An 11,250-nucleotide genomic window follows, 5' to 3' on the forward strand; every position below is an offset into this window, starting at 1 on the left:
ATAAATATTTATGTTTGAAAAATGACATTTACAGTAGCATATGCTTTCTTAATAAATATTTGTTTTTTAATAGTCTTTTCAATCGCAATTTCATCTGAATACAATTCGAAATATGATAAACCACACCGTCTGCATCACCCCATCTGTATTCTTCATTCTATTTTTTCTTTAAAGAACTTCGAAATTAAATTATAATCGACGAAAAATAATGTATCCAAAAACTACAGTCCGAAAAATTGTACGCGTTACGCACATGAAACAAATTGAGCATATCGTTTGACAGGAAAATAATGAAAACCGGAAACCTAGCAAATACGTAATTAAAATACAATTTAAATGACATATTACTTTACAATAGCATAGTTTGTGGTTAAAAAAACTTAATTATCACCTTTTAATTTCAAACGATAATCGGCCAAAAGGTGTAACATCATCGATATAGATCTAATTATTTAATTATCATCCTTTTGTTAATTCAGATCGATAGTCGGTAGAAATGTAATTTGATCAACTTAGAAATATTTTTTTTATTGTAAGCCTCCTTTTTATTTGTTTATCTTTAAATACGTCGTTTGCCATCGGCCGCTATGTAGTGTTGGCAGACGACAATATCAACTGTGTATTTCCAAGTATACAGTGTCTGCGCATGAATAATTATGTGTGCGCAAACTCAATGTTGATTGGCCAGCTACCATGTGACTTGAATGCTGACTTGACCAATAGACAATCCCAGAAATCGATACCTCCCGGAATACCCGCCCCTGAATACTCTCGCGCGCCTCCAAAACGGTACTGAAGAAATAAACATGGACCTATACAGTACACTCCACGCGTTTTCCCCAAATTCCCTCCATACTCCGCGGGTTTCGACCTGGAGGGAGATTAAGAAAATCCCGCTATACGCGGCGTTTGCATGATTTTGAACGCGGCGGTTAACGATCGGCAAAACTGATAAGCCGACGCGGCGGCCCTCGGCGTTGGCAACGCGGGGGAAACTCCGCGTTTTACGAGATAACGATCAATTTAATTTTGTTTGACTTCCTGATTTTCAAATAAAATTACATTTATTACAAGTACATACATGTACATGTAGTATAATATTTACAATTAAAAAAAAAACAACCAAGATAGATCGATCCCGACGTGGTTGTAGAAGTAGTTGTTGTTTTATAGAAAACTCGTTGATTTACGACACACAAAACGTCGTCTTTTAACTAATACTTACCAATTAATATAAACACAGTTTGCAACATTGTTTTTATTTTGATAATTTAATCAAAAGGTTTCATGTTAGCAGGTGATTTTCTATACTGAACATGTATACAAATGACCAAGGACCCTAAAAATCTCGCAAATCTGTGTGAATTGACAGTTTGACGTAATCAAAGAAAAGCCTCTTCCTGTCTAAAGGCATAACTTACTCAAGTAAACACGTTCAACGAATGCATAAGGAATGGTTTTAATTGTCGGAACAAAGTCAATTCTCTGCTCGCTAATGCATTGATTTTCTCTTTGTTTGTAGGTTATTCCATTGATTGCTAAAAGGTGGTAACTATTGAGTTGATAATTGCATTTAATATTCACAGTTGTATTCTTGTTGCGTCGACATTCTAAACAATGTTTACCAGTAATTATGGACCAAATCGGCAGAGTGACATTCACACATGTTAATCCCTTTTGTCAAAACACCGCAGACAGCAGTCTACACAATAGGTCAGTAAACAAGCTTTGCGTGTTTTCATAACGTCAAACACTTCAAATCCAGTTCCGCCCAGATGTCTTCTTTAGTCAGTTTACTATACAGTTAGTGTTAAAATAATTACTCTACTAAAATACCGTAACGATAAAGATTCGGCGTGTTCGATTTAAAATTATTATAGAGGAAATACTTATTCGCGATATAATTTCGTTAATAAATACCAAATAAACTTAACCGAAATCAACAAAATTCAATGTTCTCTGCGCTACAAAGTTTGTATAAAAAAAATCAATACACGCACGCTTTGCAGGAGTATACATTGTACCTTGACCTTGTACATTGCAGCATAATTTTCGCGCGCTTTTTGTCGGGAAATATACATGACTGTATATTGGAAGCATTTGTAAACGTCGTGTTAACAATTAAAAATCGTAGTGTGTTTCGGATTACGAATTATTATTCTCATTTGGAAATTTTACGGAACATTTATCCTTGTGTCACATGTGTTATGATTTAAATATTAATTTGTCAAATGTATTATATTAGACTAATTCATATTGTAGACGTACCTGTGAATTAAAAAACATAATTTTTATACGTATTAATTTTCTATACAATTATCTTTTTTATACATGTACTACAGTATTTAAACAATTTATTATAACAATGTTTTTATTTTTTGGCATGCCCAGTAGCACACTGCTAACGCGGCGTTGCGCGGCGATCACTGATAAGAACGAAAAGTGTCTGCATTTACCGACTAGCCTAAAGTAATACACGCCGCGGGAATTAGCGAACGCGGCGTAACGCCGAGCGTTTTATCGAGTTCACCTCGCTCTTCAAACGCCGCGTGAACACTCGCTAGCAGAAAAAACCCGCGGAGGGAGCGCGTTTTTTTGGGGAAAACGCGTGGAGTGTACTGTATATGTGTGCAGGTCATAATACACTAAATAGTTTCCCTATATAATTCAATGTAAAAGCGACAACTTTGAGCGAAAATAAATGCAACATTTTGCACATAGAGACCCCCATAACCATACCTTTTCTTAAAGGCCATTCTAAGCGGAATCGATTTATGCAATAAAAAAGATATGTCATGTACAAAGCAAGAAAGAACTTGACACAAATCAAAATCGACTGTTTTTGCAACTTTTTTTTTCGACCGTTTCTTAGTGGAATGTAACCTTTTCTAGTGCAATGGTTTACTATAGTCTTCACGTGTATCATATTTCAGGGATTCAGTAGTGAACACCTATTCATGCCCTACCATTATCTCCGCAAGATAACACCCGAATAATGGTAAAATGTGTAAAACATGCCTTCCTGTCAACTATGATATTTTTTTTAGAGAGTACAGCCTACATGAAGCGATCATTTAGTGTATTGTAACCTGCATAGGTCCCTACACAAAACAGGTGTAGGTCCCTGGCATGAATAAGGTCTTGATTGTCATTTAACATGTTATTTAAAGGTGACGCGTGATATCTTATCTAAATTTCGGTATCAACACATGTGCAGACATGTGGTGTCACGGGCAAACCCATAAACGCTTTTGATCCACACTTGGAACATCGCCTCCCATTGAAAATTCGTTCGCGTCTGTATCGCTGATGTTTTTTTCAAGAGATGTATGTTGCTGTCATTTATAATCCGTAATTAAAGAAAAATAAATCACTTATTTTGTGCGTGTTTTTATTTTTTAAGCGTAAATTAAGACCGTTTTACGAACATTTAATAAAGACATACGTTTAGGAAATCCAGAGAACACAATTGGAACTATTTTAGTTTATTTAAGGCTCATTATTTTTCATGTTGAACATTTCAATCGTAAATTAAGATGTTATTAAGAAAATTTAATAATATTTCAGGCAACATGTAAAACGTTATTTAAATAATAATATAAGAAAGTCGTAGACAAAAGCTGATATGTCCTTTTCAATAAAAAAGTATGACATTTCTTGACATCTTACACAGTTTTGCAAGCGAATAACTCCGATACTTGTTCATTTAAATCACAAAATTCATTTCCGGCTAGTTATTTTTTAATAAGCTTGAGAGCGATTTTTAAATAAAAGATTGCTAAAAACCACTTTAGTTTTAGACTAAACTAGATACATTATTTTAATAAAAAAAAAATCTCTACCTGAAAATCTTACAGAGTTACGATAACAAAGATTTACGAAACAATTTTAGAATCACAAACTTCATTTCGGCTATAGATTTGTATATAATACCTTTAAAATGACACTTACAAGGGAAATATTAATAGCGAAATGGTAACTGTTTAGACAAACAAAGAGATGTATTATTCAATTAAACAAGTCGTCCTAAGTCTTTAATCTTACAACGTTTCTTAATGAATATCTCCGGAAAGTATAGAAAGTACGACATTTAATAAGAAATAATATAGGCTTAAACAAAGGCAGATATCAATTTAATTGTCTACATCGATCTTAAATCTATCTAATTAATATCAAAGATCTATCCAAAAAATATGGTCTGAATGTATGTTTCCAATCTTTATATATTGATAGATCTTTGTTAATATCTCCGGCACTATTTACGCTAAAATCACAACGTTTACTTCACACTTTAGATATTTCTATACCTTTATAATTATGCTTGAATAATTTTATTCCATAAAGAAATAATTAAATTTTATACAAAGGCATTATGCTGAAAGGTATGCTGAAAATGCCAACTCGGTTTTAAACAGTACGTGTTGTCACTGAATATTGTTGCAGAGACACATATTTTATGAATCTATCGTGTATATTTTTAATTCAAATTATATTGATTTACGATGTGATACATATCAACACTTGGTTTCATGTTTCACTTGTTTTCAATCCTAATGTGCGAAGTCATAAAGTACCGGTACTGTTTATTGGAATAAAGCGGGTGTACACTATGATAACGTTGTAATCTGTCAAATTCTTCAGTACCGTTTTCAATCGCGGGTTACGTAATAGCCAATATGGCGGCGCCCATATTATCGAATCTGGAATTGTCTATATCGATCGCCAATTCGATAAGTTCGGAGGTTGGGAGAATCGGGGCGGGGTTACCTCAAATTACCTGTCGCTCAATTGCGACACGCTCCGGGCTGCGACAGTGTGTATTGGAAAATTGAGTCAGACCTTGACATTAGAAAACCGGATGTAAACACATTTCGATAAGAGGGAGACTGGAAGTCGCTTTTTATCTACAATTTCTTAAATTTTAAGCGACGTTTGGCGTAAGAAAGCGACTTAGTCGCTCACATCGCCCACTAGCGCGAGCCCTGTCTTGTTCAAATTATGCTCTTGAGTTGGAATTGGCCACAGCCGTCTGGTTGTGTGAAATGTTTTATTTCGAACTCTTTTGCAAGATATGTTCAAAGTGTGCCCTTGTAGTCAGAAGGAGCCTCAAAAAAGGATTATCCCACTGTGCTACAGTTTCTCTGATGAACATTCATAGGACATCCAGGGTCTTCTTGTCTTTAAATGTTGACTTAAATGTTCCACTGTATGAAATTTAAAAGCCATTATATGCATGGAATAGAAAATATTCTTCCTCTTTTAACAAAGTTTCAAGAGAAAATTAAACATTGAAGTATTATTTTCATGAGATGAGAGTGGCTTCCCTTGATAATTCAGCCTCCAGCGTGGGTGTACAAGGGGTTCATTCGCTCTCCCCTCGTGTTTCAGCTGCCAAAATAGGTGTGCAAGAGTTTCATTAGCTCCCTTCTCATGTTTCAGCCACCAGCGTGGGTGTACAAGGGGTTTATTAGCTCCCTTCTTGCACGTGGCTTCAACATGGTGGCAGAGAATGTGCTCAACGAGATGACCAACTGGCCACTGTATGTTGACAGGCAACTCACTCTTCTATTTCAGCTGCACTCTGGCATAAGCTTGGGCTTAAAACGTGTGTGAATAGTGCTGCCCCAGATAAGCCTGTGCAGTCCTCGCAAGCTTATCAGAAAGGACGTTTTCCACCTAGACTGGATTTTCTTTTTAAATATACTTTCTTTAAATGAAGAATATCATTCAAGAAGAAAGTGTCATCCCTGATAAGCATGTACAGGCTAATCTGGAACAACACTTTACGCACATGTATTAAGCTCCATTTTCACAGAGCGCAGTTCAAATGTTTTTGTGTGTGGAAACAACGAAATTGAATGAATGTGTACCATCTGTTCTATTTTGTGACAATATTTTGCAAACACATTATGCTGTTCTGTGCATAGACTGAATTTATTCTTATAAGTTTATATGCATTTATCTACATAATTAAAGATGAATGGAGATTTTGATCTTTTGTCAACATCTTGAATAAATTTATGTACTCGTTAAATTTGTGATTGTTGCAAATGTGATATGAATCATTATAAATGTGAAGGAAACATTCAGGAAATATATTTGTTATTTGCATATATTTATATTTCCAGAGCAGTTTCTGCATACAGTTCCATTAAAAAACAGTGCTTACACTTGTTGTTGAAATGGTAAGGTACTTTTTAATCAGTAAGAAATGAAAATTTGACATACACCAAACGATTGTTTATTATGCCCCCCTTCGAAGAAGAGGAGGTAAATTGTTTTGCACATGTCGGTCGGTCCGTCGATCTGTCCACCAGATGGTTTCCAGATGATATCTCAAGAACGCTTATGCCTAGGAATGAAACTTCATAGGTACATTGATCATGACTGGCAGATGACCCCTATAGATTTTCAGGTCACTAGGTCAAAGGTCAAGGCCACAGTGACTTGAAACAGTAAAATGGTTTCCGGATGATAACTCAAGAATGCTTACGCCTAGGATCATGAAACTTCATAGGTACATTGATCATGACTGGCAGATGACCCCTATTGATTTTCAGGTCACTAAGTCAAAGGTCAAGTCACAGTGACTCGAAACAGTAAAATGGTTTCCGGATGATAACTCAAGAATGCTTATGCCTAGGATCATGAAACTAAATAGGAACATATATCATGACTGGCAGATGACCCCTATTGATTTTCAGGTCACTAGGTCAAAGGTCAAGGCCACAGTGACTTAAAATAGTGAAATGGTTTCCGGATAATAACTCAAGAATGCTTACGCCTAGGATCATGAAACTTCATAGATACATTGATCATGACTGGTAGATGACCCCTATTGATTTTCAGGTCACTAGATCAAAGGTCAAGGTCACAGTGACTTGAAACAGTAAAATGATTTCCTGATTATAACTTAAGAATAATTAGGCCTAGGATCATGAAACTTCATAGGTACATTGATCATGACTGGCAGATGACCCCTATTGATTTTCAGGTCACTAGTTCAAAGGTCAAGGTCATAGTGACAAAAAACGTATTCACACAATGGCTGCCACTACAACTGACAGCCCATATGGGGGGCATGCATGTTTTACAAACAGCCCTTGTTTTGAATGTGATTTAAATGAGACACTTTTCAAAGTTAATTTGACTTTCTGTGAGTCTGTCCATTAATGGTCATGCTAATCTTGAACACAGTTAAAATGTTCACAGTTTTGGATTTTAGCCCTACTCAGTTAATTTAACAAGCGTTGAAAAACTACGTTTAAGGTTATGAATGTTATCAGGAGTCATAAAAATTTAATTTTTGTAACTTTTCCTTCTTTTTCGTAACAGATTTGCAATGTAAAAATCATAGTGTATATCGTCCCATTGATGCAAAAAGGTACCATGTGCCTTCTAATTTCAATTTCACGTGGTACCTTTTGGCAGCAAGGGGCAATATAAAGTTATGAAATATCAGTAAGCAAATAAAACTGAATTGAAATCACTTTACTGTTTTGTTAATAAGTAATCATTAGAGGGAGTTAAAACATGAAGGGTTTGTAATACTGACTTGGAGTGTTTCTGTTGTTTTGGTAAAACTTGCTGATAACTTGTGGATTAAAAAAAATAGACATTTGAGCAGTGCTCTGTGAAGCAATGGTTTAATGTATGTGTGAAGTGTCATCCCATATTAGTCTATGCAGTCTGCATAGGCTTCTCATGGATGAGACTTTCCACTTTTAGGATATTTTTGGTTTAAAGAAAGTCTTTTTTTAGCAATAATCCAGTTTAGGTGGAAAGTGTTGTCCCTGATTAGCCTGAGTGGATCTTACAGGGTGGACCCTTTACACACACGCATGAAACCCCCTTTTCACAGAGCGCGGCTCGTTTAGATTTAGGTACACATGCGCTACTTAGTTGCAACAGCTTGGATAAGTCATCATGTGAGCCTCGTTCTGGGAAAAGGGGGCTAAATGCATGTGCTTAAAGAGTCATCCCATATTTGCCTTTGTCCTCCCAACAGGCTAATCAGGGATGACACTTTCTGTTTTTTTGGAATTAGTTTTTAGCTCGACTATTATATATGAAATATATATAGTGGAGCTATCCTACTCACCCCGGCGTCGGCGTTCCGTTCCGTGCCGTGCCGTTAGCATGCAAATATTAAAGTTTTTGTTCTACCCCAATTATTTTCATTGTCCCTTTACATATTGCTTTCATATTTTGCATACTTGTTTACCAACATGATCCCAACCTATAAACAAGAGCAGACAACTCTATCAAGCAGTTTGTCATAATTATGGCCCCTTTTCCACTTAGAATATGCAGCAAATGTTAAAGTTTTCGTACTACCCCATTTATTTTCATTGTCCCTTGACATATTGCTTTCATATTTTACATACTTGTTTACCAACCTAAAAACAAGAGCAGAAAACTCTATCAAGCGTTTTGTCATCATTTTTTTGGCCCCTTTTATACTTAGAATATGCATATTATTGATAAATCTATGTTAAAGTTTGCGTACTACCCCAAATATTTCCTATATCCTTTGACATATTGCTTTTATATCTTGTATACTTGTTTACCAACATGACCTCATCCTATAAACAAGAGCAGACCACTGTATCAAGCATTTTTACATAATTATGGCCCCTTTTACACTTATATAATTGAACATTTTGCTTAAATTGCCATAACTTCTTTATTTATGATCACATTTTATTATTACTTTGGCAAAACAACACTTACCTAAATACCACAATGGATTCCACTCAAACAATACCCCATGCTCCTACCCAGAATCCCTTCACCCCCCAACCTCCCCCCCCCAATTTTTTTTAAACATCATCTAACAAATAACCCCACCCCACATTATACCCCCCTCTCACCCCCACCCCCTCCCTACCCCCCCCCAATTTTTTTTAAACATCATTTAATAAATTACCACACCCCACATTATACCCCCATCTCACCCCCCTACCCCCCCCCCCCCCCCCCCCCCCAAAAAAAAAATAAATGTTTTTCTCCTTTTTTTATTTTTGAAAGATCGTCTAATAAATGACCACACCCCACATTATACCCCCTCTCAACCCCCCCCCCCCCAAAATTATTTTTTTTCCTTTTTTTAATTTTAAAAGATCGTCTAATAAATTATTGAATATGAACAATTTCCCCATGATGGCTTACTCTATAATGTCAAGCACTCGAATAGTCGAGCCCGCTGTCCTCTGACAGCTCTTGTTTGTAAATGAAGTCTCTTCTAAATGAAGTCTCTTCTAAATGAAAATTTAGTCTAGTCATAAAGCGTTTTCCCTGATTAGCCTGTTCAGACTTTACAGGCTACCAATCTGGATTGATACTCAAGCACTTGCATTGGTTTTTACAGAGTACAGCTCCAATTTTTCAGTACACATATGGTACTAAGTTGGAATAGCTTAGCTCAGTCATCATATGACTACAAATTAAAGCCTTATCAAACTTGTTGAGTCCTAGTAGACTGTTACATGACCATGGTGTGCAATGTGTGTGACATGCTTGCAGGAGTGGGTACCTGGTGTGTGCCCCATTCTACATCACAAGCTTTGTGGAGACTGTGCAGGTAAAGTACTCTATCACTGACAAATTAGTCACAAAGTAAATTTGATGTGTAATTTATTATTTACTTTTTTTATTAAGCTAATTTGTTTATAACATTTTAAACAAAATCGTGGAATAAAATGAGCCTAGCTGTGGAGAAAACACTGCTTAATAAATGTGAGTAAAGCATTCTCCAAAATAAGTTTGTTGGCAGTGACTTGCTTTACACAAGAAGGTTTTTTTTTGTAGAACAGAAAGTGTCTCTTCTGATTAGCCTGTAGGTCTGCACAGGCTAATCAGAAACGACAATTTCCCGCTAGAATGGATATTGGTTTTGAAGAGTATTTCCTTACGATCTAACATTCATAAAAGTCACTATGTAAATGCATCAAGCCCTGTTTTTCCATAGCTAGGTTCCTATTTACTTGTCATGTTTTTTGTTCAGAGTTATGGAGCCAACGACTCGCCATCACTGTTTGAATTTTTCACGGAGGGCATCACTAGGCTAGTTGGCCGCACCTACCACCACACTTGGCTGGTGCCCATGTGGCAGCTGCTGGTCCCCACGGCAACATTCAGACTGTGTCACTACACCGTGCAGCAGGTTGTCTCTCATCTTGTTGTGCGCTTTATCACTGAGGAGAGGAACAGAGTTTTGGTATAGTTTTGTTAAGGCCTTCTTCATTTGAGCCTTGTTCTGTAAAAAAAAAAATGGGCTTCATGCATTTCTGTTAAAAGTTGTCTCAGATAAGCCTGTTAAGTTGGTACAGGCTTATCAGAGAAAATACTTTCGGCTTTTGTGTTGTTTTTTTTTGTTTAAAGAAATGTTTTTCATAGCAAAAATCTATTTTTAGCAGAAAGTGTCGTCCATGTTGTAAGGACTGCACATGCTAATCTGTGACGACACCTCAAGTGCATGAATTAAGCCCAGGTTTCCCAGAAAGGGTCTCGCATGTATTATTCCCCTGTGTACTTTCGCCTCACTATGATTAATACAGAGATGCTGTGCAAACATGCTTTCAAATACGCCTTTAAAATGATCATCCTATGTCTAATCTTCAAAAGATGTATTCTGCATAAATCTATGTTTATTTAATTAACATGAACCCTTTCTAACATTTTCAATTAAATTGAAGTATGAAGGGATGAAAGCGTCAGTTAAAATATCTCTGTGAAATAAATTTTGAAAAATTCCAGTAATTTTAATAAGATTTTGAATAGTTTGAACATAGTTTACTTTACATTTTATTTAATTTGATTATTTGCCCATGGGTTGGCAGAGGGTGAAGAAGAAGTCACTTCTCCCTTGACTGGGAGTAAGGAGAAGTCATGAGAATTTAAGGAAAAGTCATGTTTTGGGTTGTGTGTTTTATATTAATTGCATTATTTTACAGTTTTTTTTTAAATACTTAATATAATTAATGAAGACAGTGCATTCACCTAAAATTGGGTTATCAATTATCTTATATGTTAATTGAATAAACTATCAAGTGAAATCAAACCAACAAACAAACAGCTCTTAGCAATTAAAACATTCAAGTTTGCAGAAAAGTGAGTAATATATTTACATCCATACACCATCCACCCCACACAAAAATATATTTATTTTTGTTTTACGGGGGATATTTTTGTATTATCAATGTCAATATCATATCATATTAAGTTTTTTCTCTACACAAAATTACAATT

General features: G+C 35.7%; 1 protein-coding gene across 2 annotated transcripts in view; it reads left to right on the forward strand.

The window, feature by feature from the left end:
* Positions 1 to 11,250, forward strand: part of LOC127876628 (mitochondrial outer membrane protein SLC25A46-like) — a 29,372-nt gene that overhangs the window by 14,722 nt on the left and 3,400 nt on the right. Inside the window, exons 5-8 of one of the 2 annotated variants that reach the window (XM_052421970.1) lie at positions 5,440 to 5,540; positions 6,129 to 6,185; positions 9,526 to 9,583; positions 10,007 to 10,219. In XM_052421970.1, the coding sequence (XP_052277930.1) occupies positions 5,440 to 5,540; positions 6,129 to 6,185; positions 9,526 to 9,583; positions 10,007 to 10,219 (429 nt within the window). The remainder of the gene's footprint in view (positions 1 to 5,439; positions 5,541 to 6,128; positions 6,186 to 9,525; positions 9,584 to 10,006; positions 10,220 to 11,250) is intronic. The other variant, XM_052421971.1, reaches the window with a different exon arrangement.

This window comes from Dreissena polymorpha, chromosome 4, assembly GCF_020536995.1.
Source record: "Dreissena polymorpha isolate Duluth1 chromosome 4, UMN_Dpol_1.0, whole genome shotgun sequence".
Taxonomy (NCBI): domain Eukaryota; kingdom Metazoa; phylum Mollusca; class Bivalvia; order Myida; family Dreissenidae; genus Dreissena; species Dreissena polymorpha.